Source organism: Anomaloglossus baeobatrachus, chromosome 2, assembly GCF_048569485.1.
Source record: "Anomaloglossus baeobatrachus isolate aAnoBae1 chromosome 2, aAnoBae1.hap1, whole genome shotgun sequence".
Lineage (NCBI taxonomy): Eukaryota > Metazoa > Chordata > Amphibia > Anura > Aromobatidae > Anomaloglossus > Anomaloglossus baeobatrachus.
In genome coordinates, this window is record NC_134354.1 from 149697347 (window position 1) to 149717900 (window position 20554).

The window sequence follows — 20554 nt, forward strand, 5'->3', positions numbered from 1 at the left end:
CACTCCCCCTGGTGTCCTGGACTAACAAGCCCCCACTTAACCAAGTGTTGAACCCCCTGTCTGGAGCTCTCCCATTTTTAACGGTCTTCCCCTTATTACACAATATCATACTACTAGGAACACTTTCAGCCTCCCGCTGTGATAGGGCTTCCTTTGAGCCTTTCCAGCTTTTACACAAGCAGCTGGCCATTTCTGCCATCGACCACAAGTCCTCAAAAAAATTAAAGTCCCGGCCTATTATAATGGGATGCGGTAAGTCAGGCACTACCCCAACATTAACGGATCCAAACACCCCATCCGTCTCAACGACCACTCGGGACCGTGGATACTCTCCAATATTCCCATGTCTGCAGCGGGCTTCCATCCTTCCAAGAATCGGGTAGGTATCGAGCGTGGCCCTCACCAGGGACACCAAGCTCACCGAGTCTACCAGCCCAGTCACACATTTGCCATCAACTTCCACAGAACACAGACGTGACTTCTCGTCAGCCGGGCAGTCTGTACCGCAGACCGGACACGAATAGCATGAACACCATTGTCCTTGGCTACTGTCCATTGGTGCCACTACACCTTCGGATTTGGGATACTCCGCCCCTTTTCGTGTCACCACCGTTTTCTGGGACCCCGCCCCCTTTTGGGTAACCACCCCTTTCCGGGCCTCTGTCCCCGTTTGGGTAACCGCCCCTTTCCGGGACTCCGCCCCCTTTTGAGCGACTACCCCTTTCCGGGCCTCTGTCCCCTTTTGGCTAACCACCCCTTTCTGGGACTCCGCCTCCTTTTGGGGTTTCTGTGGCTTCCTTGCAGTGTCTTTAGACCCGAATTCACACAGTTCCCCTTTATCTCGCTGGGCACCCTGTGTTCGTATTGGCCCCAGAAGGGAGTTCATCAACTGGTCCACTGCTGCCACATCAGTGCGCACTGACGGCTCCTGCTGTCCACGCACAAGGAACTGGTACAGCTCATCAATAGCATCCATTTGTGCGCCCTCCATGCTGAAACAAGAAAACAAACAGGAGGAGCGCTCCAATGGGTAATACCCAGTGGTCTAAAGAGGGGGGGGGGGGGTTAGAGAACCACTAACCTTTCCAGGTTGTACCGCCCGTACAACCAGGATCTCCAGCCTGTGGTGTATCACTGCTCACCAAACAGGGCCCCGCAATTCTGGGTTGGCCTGGAACCTCCAGTCACTGGTCTTTCGCCACTGCAGCACGGAACCCCGCAGACCCGCAGATTCACCGCCAGCAGCTGGAGTACGCTGTCCCTGTTCGTGGACCCACCGATCCACCGCCAGCTGCTTGAGTGCGCCAACACGATTTTCGTGGACCCGCCGATCCACTGCAGACAGCTTCGAAAATTGTTTTCGTGGACCCGCCAATCCACAGGCAACACTTCCTTGCAGTGTGTAGACAGCAGAAAAAAAAAAAAACCTTCGTGGACCCGGCTGATCCACAGGAACAACACCTCTGCAGTTGCTAGACGTGCTGCCTGGATTGCTGCCTGCATTCTCCACCATATGTGAACGTTGCTTACCGCAACCCGGGGGTTTTACTCGCTTGCAGCGGTGCAGGGTAGCTTAGGCATACACAGGCAACACAGTCTCTCTCAAACATGCAGCAGTTTATTAGTAACCAACATAAACTGCCCTTCCAAAACACAATGAAGCCTCTCCTGGCTTAAAGGAAAATATAACATCCACATACCGTGGGCTTCCAGTCCAATTAAATGTCCATAGTGGATTCTCCACACTCTGGCTCCAGCCAGCGAACACAAGTCACTGTGGTTGCTTCCTGCAGCCTCCAGCCCTCTCCAGCCAGGCTGCAGTATTTTTCCCCAGTCATCACCGGGACTGATTTCCAGGAGTCTCTCTTCAGTCTTCACACAGACTGAGATCTCCAGCACACATCCTCCATGTGCAGCACTCTCAGGCTTCCCCCTGTTTCTAAAACTAACAGTCTCTTAAAACCCAACCGGATACACCCACAGGTGGAGGTATGTGATTCTCCAGCTCTGTCCATCACACTGGTCACAGTTTAAAGGGAACCTAACCCTTAATTACAACCCAAGTTCTGTGGAACTACAAGTCCCACAGTCACACCTTCAGTTCAATATCACAGGGGGATCCTTCTCCACTGCGACCATCCACAACATTGGTGGTCGCTACCTCACAATATATATATATATATATATATATATATATATATATACACAGAGAGTGAGACAGAAAGAGACAAATATTACATGACCTTCACAAAATTAATGATCATCAATGGAAATCACAGAAGGAAGTAATAATGAGTTTTAATTCAAACCTCAGCCCCTTGAGGTGTAATTATCACTTATTAGTACTGCCAGATATATCTCCTTACTTAATGGTACACAATGTCTAAGTACAGCTTATCCTAAGTCTGATGTAATAACAATAATACGGAAGCTATTATATTTGTATTAGTGACCTGTCACTTTTAGCCCTATAATTAAATTTAAATGTGCAAAAAATGTAAAGATTATCAGATGCTTTAATATACTATGCATTCAGAAAGTATTTAGATCAACTAGGAAATACTGTACTGCATGAAAAACGTCTGCTATCTACACCCTGTGCAGAATTATTAGGCAAGTTGTATTTTAGAGGATTTTTTTTTATTATTGATTAACAACGATGTTCTCAATCAACCCAAAAGACTCATAAATATCAAAGCTTAATATTTTTGGAAGTTGAGAGTGTTTTGGGTTTTTTTTAGATTTGGCTATCTTAGGAGAATTTCTGTTTGTACAGGTAACTATTACTGTGCAGACTTATTAGTCAACGTAATAAAAACCAAATATATTCCCATCTCACTTGTTTATTTTCACCAGGTAAACCAATATAACTGCACAAAATTTAGAAATAAACATTTCTGAAATGCAAAAACAAAACCCCAAAAAATTAGTGACCAATATAGCCACCTTTCTTTATGATGACACTCAACAGCCTACCATCCATAGATACTGTCAGCTGCTTGATCTGTTTACTATCAACATTGCGTGCAGCAGCCACCACAGCCTCCCAGACACTGTTCAGAGAGGTGTACTGGTTTCCCTCCCTGTAGATCTCACATTTTATGAGGGACCACAGGTTCTCTATAGGGTTCAGATCAGGTGAACAAGGGGGCCATGTCATTATTTTTTCATCTTTTAGACCTTTACTGGCCAGCCACGCTGTGGAGTAGTTGGATGCATGTGATAGAGCATTGTCCTGCATGAAAATCATGTTTTTTTGAATGATACCGATTTCTTCCTGTACCACTGCTTGAAGAAGTTGTCTTCCAGAAACTGGCAGTAGGTCTGGGAGTTGAGATTCACTTCATCCTCAACCTGAAAAGGTCCCATAAGTTCATCTTTGATGATACCAGCCCATACCAGTACCCCACCTCCACCTTGCTGGCGTCTGAGTCGGAGTGGAGCTCTCTACGCTTTACTGATCCAGCCTCTGGCCCATCCATCTGGCCCATCAAGAGTCACTCTCATTTCATCAGTCCATAAAACCTTGGAAAAATCAGTCTTAAGATATTTCTTGGCCTAGTCTTGACGTTTTATCTTATGTTTCTTGTTCAAAGGTGGTGGTTTTTTAGCCTTCCTTTCCTTGGCCATGTCCCTGAGTATGGCACACCTTGTGCTTTTTGATACTCCAGTAACGTTGCAGCTCTGAAATGTGGCGAAAATGGTGGCAAATGACATCTTGGCAGCTTCACGCTTGATTTTCCACAATTCATGGGCAGTTATTTTGTGCTTTTTTTGCCCAACATGCTTCTTGCGACCCTGTTGGCTATTTGCCGTGAAACGCTTGATTGTTCAGTGATCACGATTCAAAAGTTTGGCAATTTCAAGACTACTGCATCCCTCTGCAAGACATCTCACAATTTGACTTTTCAGAACCTGTCAAATCTCTCTTCTGACCCATTTTGCCAAAGGAAAGGAAGTTGCCTAATAATTAAGCATACCTTATATAGGGTGTTGATGTGTGAGGGTGTTGACACCACACCTCTCCTCATCACAGAGATGCACATCACCTGATTTACTTAATTGGTAGTTGGCTCTCAAGCCTATACAGCTTGGAGTAGGACAACATGTATAAAAAGTATCATGTGATCAAAATACTCATTTGCCTAATAATTCTGCACACAGTGTATAATATACACTAATGAGCAAAAGCGTAACAATGCTTTGAACTTTGCCTTTCAGGCTCTATAGCTCTCCATCCACTACATCTTAGAGATTACATTTCATATACAATAATCTTGGCTATCTCATACATAAATTTGTCTTACAACTATTTAGCGCATGATTACTTATGCGGATTCTTGTCATGTTACTGCATTGTTACTGTTTTGCTCCTGGTGTTTGATTTTTTTTCTTCCTGTATAATACAAATTACAACCTGTTCTCACATTCCCAAGCAAAAGGTCACTGGTTCCATTCGAGGACAAGCCATGTAGATTTCCAAATAAACGACAAAGAGCATCATCCAGTTCATCGATAGCGGTCTCTCGGACAAGAAAATTGACAAACTGCATCATGTGAGTGTCACGACAGTTGGAACAATATGAAAGGAAGTCCGTCCATCTATGTAAATGCAAAGAGGTGTCCTTCCAGCCAAAATTTTGGAGTCAACAAGGTCTATCAGTTCTGGCACCACAAACATGAGAGTGGAGGAGGCTCGTATACCTCGTAATAGTGAGATCATAGATGTCCAGGCAAGCACCTTACACACGACTGGAATGGTGGTACGAAAGAAGGTGAAAAAGCCACAACTTCATTATCATCATAAGAAGTGTTGGCTTGAGTTTGCAAAGGAGAATGAAAAATGCACAGCAGAAAATTGGAAACGGGTGATTTCAAGCGATGAGACGAAAGTCTTAGGTTAAGCTTTGATGGGTGCAAATGAGTCTAGAAGAAACAAGGGAAAAAGAGCCTAACGGATAAAGAAATTGAAGGAACCGTCAAATTCGGTGGAGAAAGTCTGATAATATAGGGTTGCTTCACAGCCAAAGATGTTGGACACTTCACCAGGATTTATGGTGGTCTCAATGCTGAGCTATATATGAATATCCTATAAGATGAGTTAATTTGTACAAGTACCATGGGTATGAAAGTACGACATAGAGTTCCAGCAGGAAAACAATCCAAAGCATATGTTGTTGAGATTTGTGAAGAAATGGTTCAATGACAATGAAGTAGAGGTGTTGCATTGGCCCTCACAGTCACAAGACCTCAAATCAAATGAACACTTGTGGGTAGAGTTGAAGAAAAAGCTGTATACATACCCAAGAGAGTCGACCAGTATTCACCCACATTAGGACCTGTAAAAGAGACCTTGGATCAGATGAAGCATGCGTAAATCTGATCAAGAGCATTTCCAGAAAGATTCAGGCAGTGTTGAAAGGTAAAAGGTTGGTTTAGAAAATACTAACAAAATAATAAAAATATAAAATTTAGATTTTAGGAGTAAAATAGTAACAATGCAGTGGCATGACAAGAATCTGCATAAGTAATCATGATTGTTTATAAAATGAAGGTAGAATAATGCTCAGGCAAAAGTTGAAAACATTGTTACCCTTTTGCTTGTCAGTGTATGTATAAAATGAAAAGATGAGCAGAGATACAGTGGCTGATACAAACAGAACAGGACCCTTATGCAGAAATAGTATATGGTACCTTTTCAGTTTAATAACTCATCAAAATGTACAAGGGGCTGCTGATAAGTCTTTGGCTTTACCCAGAAAGAAACTAGAAAGGATAATGAAACTTTCCATTTATTCCACATACTCTCCACTGATGTCAACACATTTCTTACATTGGTATCCAAGTTCTATAAGCCTAGCCAAAAGAAAAATTTTGGTTGTGCCTCAAGCCAGGCATCCGCAGCAGCCATGGCATGAAATTTGGTAACCTCGAGGTGTTTCTACAGGTTTGGAAACAGATGATAGTTGGAAGGAGCTAGATCTGGTGAATAAGGTGGGTGGTCTGTAGGAATATGGGCACGAAGATCTATGCAACCTTGTGAGATTAATGATTTGCCACTGTCCTCTGCTGGCCAAAGAAATAATAGCAGCCAGAAGGCAAATAGCAGCCTAGGAATTGAAAACTTGAGGAACAGTTCCCAGGAGGAAGCCTTAGAGAGAGGGACTAGTTCAGGAAGAGACAAGGGACGAGGAGGTGAAGTGAGCCGGAGGAAGGACCCGAAGAGTAGCAGGGGAATGAAGCAAAGCAGCAGCGCGGGAACGTGCAGACACAGGGGAAGAAGGAAACCTCCCCTGCAGAAGACTGGTGCGGCAGCGGGCCGGTTCTGGAGGTGGCTGAAGCAAGTAGTATGCAAGACCCTCCAGGCCCCCACACCATCCTACGAGACTCCAGCTACGCCAGTCAAGATCCCTGAGATCCCCCCACTACGCAGGTCAAGACCCCCACTACACCGGTCAAGACCCTCCAGACCCCCCACACCGTCCACCGAGATCCCGCTACGCCGATCAAGACCACCGGTTCAGACTACATGGGCAAGCTGCAGATGTCGCCAAGCAAGATAGCCATCTTGACCCATATGTGGCGGGCTGCTGCCTTCTGCTTGGCCATGGGGTACTTAATGCGGAGATTATGATGATAGTGGTTTGAACTTAGCATCCAGTGCAACTCAGTTACTATAAGCCACAGAGACATATGGTTAGTGGCTAGGGACTACGGACATAGACCCTAACTGGTCCAGATCCTTTCTCATAGTGGGTAACGTGGGTCACGTGTAGAAAGAATGATACTTCCCTGAAGTCTGGTATACTGAGAGTTTATTGACTGCTGTTGTTGAGAACTAAGAATACTGTAATTATTCTCTTGTGAAAAGCAACCCCTGTATTTTCCTATCCCTACTTATGGATTAAAGGGAACCTGTCACCACTTTTTTGGCCTATAAGCTGCGGCCACCACCACTGGGCTCTTATATACAGCATTCTAACATGCTGTATATAAGAGCCCAGGCCGGGGGTATCCCAGAACATAGACGCCATCACCTTAGTGGCTGATTTTTGCACCCTTAACTTCTTTGGACGAGGAGAACCACTGTGCCCCTACTCTTTTGACTGCTCCTTGTTTTTAGGGTCATACAAATAAATCCAGGTCTCATCCATAGTCGATCGAGAAAGTTCTTATCAATCCAGAGATGCTGACAAATGGACCGGAAAGTTTGCACTCACATGCTTCTCTGATCTGCTGTCAAACATTTGCAGATAGCTTCATTTGCAAATGTTCATGGATAATGACACAAACACGTTCACGGGAAATCCCCATGGTGTCTGCTGTTGCTTTAGCTAAAATTCGTCGAATCTCCAGTATGAGGAAAAACAACCACTCTCGGTCATTCAGGACGTTCCTCATCATTGGTGCTGAAATGGACCGTTTTAAATTTGGCAACCCAGTTCTTAACTGTGGAATATGAATGACATCGATCCCCCAATGTCTGCGACATATCACCATGAATATCCTTCGCGGACTTTCTTTGCAGAAACAAAAAATTTAACACTCCTCTGCTCTTAAGGCCCAGTCACACACAACGACTTATTTGCATTCCCGAAAACGATACGACCTGATAGAGATCGCTGGTAAGTTGCTGGGAGGTCGCTGGTGAGATGTCACACAGTCAGACCTTACCAGCGATGCAGGAACAATACAGGTCGCAGTAGCGATCTGTATAACGATCTCAGCAGTCACTGTGACCCTGTCACACAGTGTCAAACACAGCGATGAGTCCTGCCCAGCAGGATATCGCCTTTGAAGAAAATGGCCTGGACCATTCGGCAATGACTAGAGATCTCACAGCAGAGGCCTGATCGCTGGTAGGTGTCACACATAACAAGATCGCTAACGGGATTGCTACTGCGTCACAGAAACCGTGACTCAGCTGCGATCTTGCTAGTGATCTCGTAATGTGTGACGGTATCTTTAGTTGCTGTGAATATCGCATTTAACTCTACTATATTGTTTTTCCGTGTGCATAGAACTCTGATAAGCAACAAACACAAAATTTTGAAAAGATATTTTAGACACATAATGCTTTCATGTGATGTAACATTTGTTACCATAGAAACAAAAAAGGATCATAAAGCCAAAGACTTATCAGCAGCTCCTCGTACAAATACAGCTGCTTTGGATGTAGAAGTGACCTCTTTACCTCTTGGACCCTTTGGCTGCACAGGTTGCACCAATGATATGTCCTCCTCTGCAGAGATATTCCTGATATAAATCTGTTCCACAACCCTCAAGACCACAGACTGGGATGGCAGTCTACCTATCAACAGGACAACAACCCTAAGGTAAGACAATACAGGAAAGTCATCAGAATAAGTGTTCTTGAATGGCCCAGCCAAAGCCTAGACCAGAGGCCAAGACTAGAACATCTGAAAATATCTGTGCATCAATGGTCCCTATCCAATCTGGCAGAACTTGTGAAGAGCCTCATAAAAATGAATAGAAATCTAGATGTGCCAAGATTGTAGTGTCATACTTATCAAGAAATTGCTGGAAGGGAACTTCATCAGTGTACTTAGATAATGAGAGTATAATTTTGTAAATTTGATGTTTTCCATTTGTTTTCTAATTTTGAATACTTATTACTATATTTCCACAAACTACTTTATACTAATTATTTATCATTATAAGTAATCCTGTGTTGAATGGTGGGAATGAATATTAACTATAACAAAATTATGGAAAAAGTAAATTCTTCCTGAAGGCGCTGTAAATGTAAAACAGATACATCATCCTGCATGTTATCGTGGTAGGTCAGTTACAGTTCATGCACTCAGTCAGTGGGTGTAACTAATATTGATGGATAACAGAACATAGCTGTGCACTGTTCTGCAGCAAAAATATTCAATAGCTATAAACACAGTCCTGAACTATAGCTATATAAATAAAAATCTTACGTGCGTTTGTAAAGACCTGCTTATCCCAGAAAGTTCCCACCAATTGTTGGCAAATTTTGACACAATGTCCCCCCAAGCCCCGCTAGTGTTTCGGTCCACTTATCACGATCCACGCATGTGCGCAACCACAGAAAATTTCAACTGTTCATGCTGTTCATGGTAGACTAACAACGACGCTATATGCTGGGTCTTCGCGATTCACTCATGCATCCAACCGCAGAAAATTTCAACTGCATGCGCGCAACCGCGAAAAATTTCAACTGTTCACAGTAGACTACAGTAGACTAACAGCCGCGCTCTATGGTTAGAACCGAGGTGAAACAACGCCAACAGATGCAAAATGACGGTCATTTTCTCACTCACTCAATTGACAGATGATTGTCCAAAACATGACCGTCCCGTCACAGATTTTGTTTCTGTGACTGGAATGGAAAAAATGTTATATGCTGGGAGCGAGGCGAAAACTTGCTACAGCTGATCAACAACACCAACAGTTGAAAATGACGCTCATTTTCTTACTCACTCAATAGTCCAAAAAAATTACCGTCCCCTCACAGATTTTGTTTCTGTGGAAAAAATGGTCAGCAATCACGTTATTGCCATCTAGGAAAATGGTTTCTATATTATTCGAATATTGAATCCGTATTGATATCGTATCCAATGTACTTTTATACATTTATTACATAAAACTGTATGTATCTGCTGAAATAGCCGCTTTAAACATTCAAAGTTTGATTTTTATCCGCTAGGGGCCCATTTGTCAACCTTAGTCAAGAATGTGTCACAGCGAAGCGTAGCAGGGTACAGCTAGTGTGTATATATATTATTATCACACTGCTGGAAAGCCGGGAACCAGAAGTGCTAGCCTGACAGTAGACCCATGAACATAAGTCACTGTTTTTGTGATCATCCCAATCCTGACACCATTACCCAGGTTGCTGCTTGGATGTTGAGCTTTAATTATTCGTCATAATTAGTGATCAGCAAGCACTAAAATGTTTGCGTTCTCTGTACTCGAATCGAGCAATTTGTAATGCTCAAGGGGTCGTCTCGACTATTGAGCATAATGGAAGTCAATGGAAAACTAGAGCATTTTCCAGCAGACCCTCCCAGGAGGATGAGGCCTGGAAATCACTGAAATGGCAAAGCTCGTTTAAAGGGTTGATAATGACTTTTAGGATTGCTACTTCCAATAAGTGGCACTAAAGTTCAAGTCCTCTTCCTCTCTGAAGATACAATTTGCATATTAAATTTCCCAGGGGAGCACTGCATGGCATTTAAGCCTCATCATACTGGCATGCCAGACCTGATGTGTCACTCTCCACAAGGAGAAAACTTCCCCCTTGGATCCAAAACTTAAGGCTGCTTTACATGCAGCAACATCGCTAGCGATGTCGCTGGTGAAAGCACCCGCCCCGTCGGTTGTGCGTCACGGGCAAATCGCTGCCCGTGGTGCATAATAGCCATAGGCTCCGTCACATGGACTTACCTTCCCTGCTACGTCGCTGTGGCCGGCGAATCGCCTCCTTTCTAAGGGGGCGGTTTGTGCGACGTCACACGGTAGGTGGCCAATAGAAGCGGAGGGGCAGAGAGCAGCTGAAGGAAAGACACGCCCACCTCGTTGCTGACTGGACACAGGTACGGTGCTGTTCCTCGCTCCTGCGGTGTCAGACATAGCGATGTATGCTGCCGCCGGAACGACAAACAACCTGCGTCCTGCAACAGCAACGATATTTGGGATTAGAACGAAGTGTCAACGATCAACGATTAGGTGAGTAATTTTGATCGTTAACGGTCATTCCTGCGTTTCACACGCAACAACGTCGCTAACGAGGCCGGATGTGCGTCACGATTTCCGTGACCCCAACAACATCTCGTTAGCGATGACGTTGCGTGCAAACCCCCTTTAGCCTCTCACCTAGCCAAACCAGATTTCATATATTACACTGATGAGGAGAAATACCACGAACCACGGTGTCTGTACACTGAGACTCTGGTATGGCTTATATATCCTAAGTCATATAGCAAGGCTCATTTAAAAAGTTAATATTGACTTTTAGGATTGCTACTTCCAATAGGTAGCATTAGAGTTCAACTCCTCTTCCTTCTTCAATTTACATATGAAATGCATGGAAACACCACTGAAATGAAATGGGAAGAGCATGAGGAAGACGCCTGGACACATCTCTGACTCCCAGGTCGCTGCTAGGAACACTATTGTCAGAGTATTACGCCACTTTTACGGACTGACAATAAAACTTTCCAAACAAAAGTTGACATGGATTTATAACGAAAAAATGTTAGGAAACTTGTATATAAAGCAATTTAACCAGAGAGTAAAACCACCTCCTCCACCTCTTAGGATATGTTCACACATACTGGTTTTGCACTCTCATTGCATGGTAAATAAAATACTGCAAAAATACTGAAAGCATTGACATGCTCCTTCTTTAAAAAATGCAGCATTTTTCCATTTCAGTGAGGGAAAAACGTAATTGTGTGCATGAGATTTCTCAAATTTTTTTTCCCATTTGTAAGGAGTGGGACTACTAGACTAGTGAAGCCTAAGTACTAAGTGTAAGGACTATCATAAATTGAAAAGAGGGATTGCAATATAACCTGGAATACACACAGAGGATGGCCTCACAAAACATTTTTTCTCCATTTTGAAGGAGTGTGACTCCTAGACTGGCAAAGAGTATGTGCAAGGGCTGCCAAAACTGTAAGGAAGAACTCCAATACACCCTGGAACACATGTAGATTAGAGCCTCAGAAAACATTTACATTTATAAGGAGTGGGACTTCTTTGGCCAACAACAAGCAGTCCTGGAGGCCACTACTCAGTGTACAAGTGGCACAATGACCTTCAGACATCCAACTCCGATTATGCTCCAGCTAAGGTGGCCGGCAGTTCTTCCTGTGCCAGCTCAGGGTATAAGGCAAATAGACTGGAGACCATTGTCAATGAAAATTCATGAACCATGTGGGAGGGAACGTCTCCAACCCATTCCGCAGGAAACAACACCACATGTCCTTTGTCCATTTATTCACACAAGTGATGCATTTGGGTCTTTCTCCCATTGCATGAATGCATCTTTTCTTTTTGTTATATACGATAACAAGGTGTTGAGGCAAACCTGAGGCCCACAAGCTGCAGTCACTGCTTCCTCCCTGCTTACGTTGATCGAATAGGTTTTTAGGGCTACTGGGGGCATAATAATTAATGGGCGCATCTGCCTATCAGATGAAAATGTTGACAGGCTGACTGTTCTAAAAATGAACAAGGCAAGGATCAGCCCCGACTTCTCAACCTCAGCAGATGACATTGGTGGAACATTAAGCCAATTTTCCCCTACCTCCTACACTAGTTTCTGCACCCCCTTTTCCTCCTCCACCATCTTCGAATTGTCTTCTTCGAGTACGTCATCCTTATCATTAACAAGCTGTAAGCATTGCAGCACTGCCTTGGTAAAGCGGCAACAGGCTATGGCTATGTGCACACAGTGCGTTTTTTCGCGGCGTTTTTGCGCGTTTTTCGGGTGCGTTTTTGGCCTCAAAACTGCATGACTTTGCTTCCCCAGCAAAGTCTATGAGTTTTCATTTTTGCTGTTCGCACACAATTTTTTTTTTAAGCTGCGTTTTTGAGCTTAAAAAAAAAATGGACAAGTCAATTCTTTCCTGCGTTTTTCTGCGTTTTTCCCTCATGTAATGCATTGGAAAAACGCAGAAAAACGCAGAGATCAAAAACGCAGCAAAACGCAGCCAAAAACGCACCAAATCGCTGTAAAAACGCATGCGTTTTTTGCCGCGGCTGCGATTTCGTGCGTTTTTAGCGGCCAAAAACGCACAAAAACGCAGCGTCAAAAAAACGCAGCGTGTGCACATAGCCTATGGTGAAACTAATTTCTTTGTATATATAAATCTTCAGCTCACCTCTGATCCTCCAGTGAATTGCAGACTCCCTGCTGGTGCTCGGAGCTGCCCTGACCTTGGGCAGTGTTGGACAATGCAAAAATAGAAGAAAGGATCTCCAGCAGGTCGGTAGAATAAGATAAAAAATATTTTTTATTGTAGTCCTCTAAAACCATAGAAGTAGTAAGGGAACACAGTTAGGTACTCAGCTTGATCCTACATGTTTCAGAATGGAGCCTAAAGGCCACGTCACACTAAGCAACATCGCTAGCAACATCGCTGCTGAGGCATGACTTGCTAGCGATGTTGCTGTGTGTGACATCCAGCAACAACCTGGCCCCTGCTGTGAGGTCGCTGGTTGTTGCTGAATGTCCTGGACCATTTTTTAGTTGTTGCTCTCCCGCTGTGAAGCACAGATCGCCGTGTGTGACAGCGACAGAGCAACAACTGAATATGCAGTGAGCAGGGAGCCGGCTTCTACGGACACTGGTAACCAATGTAAATATCGGGTAACCAAGAAGCCCTTTGCTTAGTTACCTGATATTTACCTTCGCTACCAGCGTCCGCCGCTCTCACGCTGTCAGTGCCGGATCCCTGCTCTCTGCACACGTAGCTGGAGTACACATCGGGTAAATAACCCAATGTATACTGTGGCTAGGAGGGCAGGGAGCCAGTGCTAAGCGGTGTGCGCTGGTAACCAAGGTAAATATCGGGTTGGTTACCCGATATTTACCTTAGTTACCAAGCGCAGCATCGCTTCCACGCGTCGCTGCTGGCTGGGGGCTGGTCACTGGTTACTGGTGACATCTGCCTGTGTGACAGCTCACCAGCAACCCGTGTAGCGACGCTCCAGCGATCCCTGCCAGGTCAGGTTGCTGGTGGGATCGCTGGAGTGTTGCTTAGTATGACGGTACCTTAAGGCTATGTGCCCATGGGACAACGTACTCGCGGATTTTGCCGCGGAAAACCTGCAGATTTATCTGGATTTTCCAGATAAATCCGCAGGTTTGCGCAAGTACAGACACTCCCCATGTTATCCTATGGGATTTGGGGAGTGCTGTACCAATGCTGCAGTATGTGCGGCTGCGGAAAATGCTGCGGATGTTCTGCAGCTGCACGTAACTGCATGTCAATTGTTCATGTGGAAATATCTGCGGATGTCTCGCCTTTCCACTATGGAGATAGAGCGGGACTTCCGCAGGTATTTCCGCACTTGTTCCGCAGGTTTACCGCAACAAAAATGCTCGACTCCCACAGCAATGGATAGCTGCGGATTCCGGCCAGTAGCTGTGGTAAACCTGCGGACAAACCTGCGGCAAAGTCCGCGGGTACGTTGTCCCATGGGAACATAGCCTTAGGGGCACTTTGCACACTACGACATCGCAAGCCGATGCTTGCGATGCCGAGCGCGATAGTCCCAGTCCCCGCCCCCGTCGCAGCTGCGATATCATGGTGATAGCTGGCGTAGCGAACATTATCTTCTGGATTACTGTATATGAGCCCAGGCCGCTCTGTATAACATAAAAAACACTTTTATTATACTCGCCTAGAATGCTGTATATAAGGGATCACTGGTGGTGGCCACATGTTATAGTCGCCAAATCTAGTGACAGGTTCCCTTTAAAGGTATAACAGACCCAAAAGAACTGTGACTTTTGTCGCTTAATCCACAACCAGGCATGGTCTTGTGTGATAATGTCCGTAACCTGGATTGCGGCTCTGAAGCTTAGCAAGCTCGCACATGTAGTATGACTGGCCCAAGTGCTCAAATTAGTGGTTCAGCACTTTCTGAAAACCTACCCAGATTTGCCTGAGCTACTTGTAAAGGTACGCAGCGTGTGTGCTCCATTTATGTCCTGCAGCCTTTCCCATGACCCTCACATTATATGCATTTTAGCCAAAACTGATTAATGGTTGTTCACCCTTTAACCCAGGCTACAAGAACTTTCCATCTCTCCTTAATAAGGCAGAGAGGGTCAGTAAAATGGTGCAGTACCAGAAGGATAGAATTGAACTATTCGTACAAAAATGTACTATCTAATAACGCTGGTGGCCAAGTTCATAGTTGGAGAAAGAAGAGAAAAGAATCCAGCTCTTGAACATGCAATTTTTTTCTAACTCCTCACGAGCCGCGATCCACCCACATCTGTTAACCCCTTAAATTACTATGTCAAAATGTGACCGCAATTTAAATAAATCGTCTTTCCCCGCCACCATCTGAGGCCCTGTAACGCGATCATGAGGAGCCGATGGTCGCAATGGTAGCACAGGGTCATGTGATGACTTCTGTCCCTATCATGATGTAGTTCCTGTTACAGCCGGCAGAGCAGTGGCTGTGAAAGGAGGGCAGCATTTCTGCTGATCAGAGCTGTGCAGTTCTGATAAACAGAAATGAATTAGCGATCAGACTGCTAATTATTATAGTTCCCTAAGAGGACTAGTAAAATTTAAAAAAAATACAAAAAAGTTTTAAAAATGAAAATGAAAAAAAAAAACCTAAAAGTTCAAATCACCCACATTCGCCCCATTGAAAATTAAAGGGTTAAATTTTTTTTAAAAATATACAGATATTTGGTGTTCAGAAATGCCTGATTTATCAAAATATGAAATCAATTCATTTGATCAGTAAACGGTGTAGTGTCAAAAAAATTTCAAAGGCCAAGATTATGTTTTGTGGTCGTCGCAAATTTTGTGCAAAATGCAATAACAGGCGATTAAAACGTAGCATCTATGCAAAAATGTTACCATTAAAAACGTCATCTCGAGGCTCAAAAAATAAGCCATCACTGAGCCCCATATCCCAAAAAATGAGAACACTACGTGTTGCGGAAAATGGGGCAAGAAGTGCGGTTTTTTGGACAAACTTCTGAAATTTTTTAACTCCCTAGATCAAAGTAAACCTATACATGTTTGGTGTCTACGAACTCGTACTGACCTCAGGCATCACACCCACACATCAGTTTTACTATATGTGAACACAATGAATAAAATACCCCCAAAACAATTGTGCAATCGCACTTTTTTGCAATTTTTCTGCACTTGGACGTTTTTTGCCGTTTTCCAGTACATTATATGGTAAAACTCATGAAGCCATTTAAAAGTACAACTTGTGCTGCAAAAATCAAGCCCTCATATGGCAAGATTGATGGAAAAATAAATAAGTTACAGCTCTTGGAAGAAGGGGAGCAAAAAACAAAAAACAAATGGAAAATTGCCCAGAGGTGAAGGGGGTTAATATTTCAAGGGAATTGCATTATAAACAGATCAATAACACGAGTAACATATCCATCTATATCTATATCCATCACTTCAAGTGCACATGGCACTATCAGACATGATGTCAGTTCTTTCAGCCTTTTTCACCCAAGGAAAAGGGAAAAACGCATAAAAAATACATTAAAAAAGCGCACATATTTTTGCAGTGTTTTTCCTGCCAAGAGATGTTGTTTTGGTGCAGAAATTTCTGCTGCAAATACTGCAGAGACCTGCGATGAGAATTTGGGGAATTTTGTATGCTGCAGATTTTCTGTACCTGGTAGGCTGTGTGCACACAGTGCGTTTGTGACACATTTTTGATGCGGTTTTGAGTGCAGATTTGTCACAAAACTACAAGCAAATCCTGATGCCAGCAAAGTCATTGAGAATCCTGAAGTACAGTGCACACGGTCAGGATCTTCACTGCAGATTTGGTGCAGAAAATAATTTTCAGCGTGGCAATTCTTTCTAGGTTTTTGGCAGTGTTTTTCATTGACTAAATTGGAAAAAGAAACATAGAAAATGCATTGAAAAACATGGCAAAATGCTGTTTTTCCTGCCAAGAGATGCAGTAATTGCTACACCAAATCTGCACTGTGTGCACACGGCCTTAGATTAGGTTCATTGCGTTTTTAGTGCATTTTACATTAATGTTTATCATGTCTTTAATAATAGTAATAATAATAATAATAACACTAGTAGTAGTAATAATAATAATAATAATAATAGTAATAATAATAATAATAATAATAACACTAGTAGTAGTAATAATAATAATATTAATAGTAATAGTAGTAATAATAATAATAGTAATACTAATAATACTAGTAGTAATAATAATAATAGTAATACTAATAATAATAAAATAATAAAAAATACTACAAGTAATAATACTAATAATAATACTAGTAATAATTATAATAATAATAATCATAATAATAATACTAACAGGACGAATAGTCACAACTACAGCTACCGATGTTATAACACTACTAGTAAGAATAGCAATAATATTAATAATACTACTAATAATAATGTGCTGCTGTCAGAGCAATGATAGGACACAGCATGACACAGCCTGTGACCTCCATGCTCCCTCCTTACTGTCTGGCCTCTCTATTTGACCACGCCCACCCCATGGTTACCGGAGCGTCAGTCCCGGCTGCTCCCTCAGTCTCTGAGCGCCATCTAGTGGTTAGTGGTTGTAGGTGCAATGATGTCCATCCAGGAAGTTCTCAGCTACAGAAATGCAAGTAACGTAATATACCTGATTAATAAATAAGTACATGAATCTCGCGGCTTTAGACTGAATGTATAAGAGTAAGGAATATACAAGAACTAGGACACATTACACTCTGCAGAGATATACAGCCGATTATAACCGAGCTGCTGCTTACACTTCTAGACGTCATTCAGTCGCTTTATGTACAATGTCTCGTGTTATGTGACATTACTGGGCTCGGTTACATCCACAAACCAGCTGGTATACAAATGTCCCTGAGGCGGCTCAGATTCCCTTTTATACGGAAGTTTGCTAACATCTTACACAGCGGTTCCATAGTGTAGTGGTTATCACGTCTGCTTTACACGCAGAAGGTCCTGGGTTCGAGCCCCAGTGGAACCACATTTTTTTTTTTTTTATATTCAAAAAATATTTTTTATTTTTTACTCTTTGTTGTTATTTATATTCCATATTCGTATATACATACATAAAATAACAGACTTCTTACTATTTGCTTTGTGGCACTGTAGTAATAGAAGTATGTTTTTGCTAAATATTTATATAAAAACTTGTTTCAGTGAGTGCGACATAATCATAAGTCATGCGACATTCCACTGTGGGGTTCTGGAAGGTACATGTGTAACGGTGTGCCAGGGGCGCCTCTGGGCTTGTAGTCGTGGCCCCTTCTGTCAGGCTTACCCCTGGTATCGCCGTCACTGGGGGGACAGGAGGTGCCTTGGTGGGGCAGAGTGTGGTGGTGCAGGTGTTGTCCGGCGCACAAATACTCTTCAGGCATGGTTCAATGCAAACAACAAACATGTTTTATTCTTCGCAATTCTTCACACTTGGCAGTAATAAAGCACAATGCTATGGCGCTTCCTTCAGCTGAGGGGAAGTCTACTCAGCTCCACACTCTGCCCCTGGCTGTTTCTTCTCTCCCGTCCCGGACACAACTGCCTTCAGCACACACTTCCTTTCCCCCTAAGCTGCCGGCTCCTCCTCCCTCCTCTACAGTTTCTATGGGGACAGCATTAACCACTTCAGAGAAAACCTGTGCTTCCTTCTAAGGGGTCTGCCCACCCCTTACATACCTCCCCTCTTTAAGCCTAAGCCTCCCGGCAAGGCACAAATCTAAAATCACATTTTAAAACTAAACAAAGTCATTTTAATGAAACTGCGAACATGTTCACCTGAGGGCACCCGCAAGGGCACACCAGTCCAGCGCCCGGAGTTCCTCCTGGAAGCTCCCGGTCTTAGTCGTGCCCGGAGGCCGTCGGCAGGCACTCCCGGTCTTAGTGGAGTTTCTGCCCGGAGGCTTTTGCAGCACTCCCGGTCTTAGACGTTAGCTGGCAGGAACACAACTCGGCAAAAATCTTCTTAACGACGCGGAGGGAGCCCCTGGCTCAGTCCAGCATCAGGCTCTCTTCCGGACTCAGCAACTTGAACGGTTACAAACAACACACCTTCTTCCGGCTCAAAACAACGCCGGTGTTGAACAAAAACAGGCCCGCCATCTTCCGGTCTTGAAAAGTCACTCCGGATGATATGCACGTTGCCATTCGGCTCGTTGGGCCTGCACGTACTCCGACAGGGACTGTCCGGGCAACCGGCGCAGCCTCCGGAAGGGCTCGTAGTTGGCGGGTTGCTCCAACGTCTCGGGTGGGAGAGTTCAGCTAGCACCGGTCTTTGCTGCGACCGCCGCCGGTATTGGCATTCCTCCCACTCGATTTCCTGTTGCCACTGTGCGGCCTCTTGTGTAGTGGGCCGCTCCGGTCCTCCTGGCACAGCCGGTAGGTTAAGGGTGGGTCCTTCCGCAGCCGCAGTCTGCTTCAGGCGTCCTCTGCCCAGGCTAGTCGCTACTAGTGCGGCTACCGCAGCTTGCTGTCTTCCTGGAGTCTCCATCTTGCTCGGAGTCAGCTTTTCTGGTAATGGCGTCGGGGTCAGTGGAGATGCTGGAGGAAGTGGAGGCGGGCTTACTTTTCCCGCTCTTGGGTATACTCCACCCCCAGTCTCACACATCAGGTCGACCCCTACGCGGCGGTTCTTCTTTTTCTCTGGAACACCGCCCACTTCACATATCTTCCTTCGTGCCCTGGGACCGGCACCTCCCCTCTTTGGGCGGAGTACTCCGAACTTCTTTTTCGGCACCGGCCAGCCCCAGGCTCTTCTTTTGGCGCCAATTCTGCGCGCGCTTTCTGTGTCTTCACAGACAACGGCCATCTTGCCGCCATCTTGTGCCCGGTCCAACGCCTTAGGCACTTCTTCCTCTTCCCACCATGGGATCGGGACTCTTTTCCAATAATCTGGATCCAGTGTCCTCGGCATCACTTGATCTCCTTCTTCTTGGAGCGGGTCCCCTTGCATACGATCCGGATCCTGCCGACTACGCCAAATGTAACGGTGTGCCAGGGGCGCCTCTGGGCTTGTAGTCGTGGCCCCTTCTGTCAGGCTTACCCCTGGCATCGCCGTCACTGGGGGGACAGGAGGTGCCTTGGTGGGGCAGAGTGTGGTGGTGCAGGTGTTGTCCGGCGCACAAATACTCTTCAGGCATGGTTCAATGCAAACAACAAACATGTTTTATTCTTCGCAATTCTTCACACTTGGCAGTAATAAAGCACAATGCTATGGCGCTTCCTTCAGCTGAGGGGAAGTCTACTCAGCTCCACACTCTGCCCCTGGCTGTTTCTTCTCTCCCGTCCCGGACACAACTGCCTTCAGCACACACTTCCTTTCCCCCTAAGCTGCCGGCTCCTCCTCCCTCCTCTACAGTTTCTATGGGGACAGCATTAACCACTTCAGAGAAAACCTGTGCTTCCTTCTAAGGGGTCTGCCCACCCCTTACACATGTACTCCTGTCCTTACTGGGGCTCTTCTATATGAAAGAGCTGCAAAACACAATCTGCAAGCAGCCTGTGCTCAATGGTTTATCACCATAGGAGAAAAATAAACAGAAAAGGATAGATAGACAGACAGATAGATAGAGGGATAGATAGGTGGATAGATAATAGATAGATAGATAGATGGCTAGATAAATAGATAGAGGGATAGATGGATAGATAATAGAGAGATAGATAATATATAGATAGATAGATAGATAGATAGATAGATAGATAGATACTAGATAGATCTAATATATAAAGCTGAATGTGTGTGTGTGGTGTGTGGTGTGTGGTGTGTGTATGTGTGGGTGTGTATGTCCGGGATTGGCATCTGCATT

General features: G+C 44.5%; 1 protein-coding gene and 1 non-coding gene across 2 annotated transcripts in view; both read left to right on the forward strand.

Moving 5' to 3' along the window:
• Positions 1-4679: 4679 nt before the first annotated feature.
• RS1 (retinoschisin 1) overlaps positions 4680-20554 on the forward strand; it is an 81601-nt gene continuing 65726 nt past the window's right edge. Inside the window, exon 1 of the mRNA XM_075333467.1 lies at positions 4680-4868. Coding sequence (XP_075189582.1) covers positions 4680-4868 — 189 coding nt within the window. The remainder of the gene's footprint in view (positions 4869-20554) is intronic.
• TRNAV-UAC (transfer RNA valine (anticodon UAC)) lies at positions 17667-17739 on the forward strand. The gene has a single exon. It is a non-coding gene; the product is annotated as a tRNA-Val (tRNA).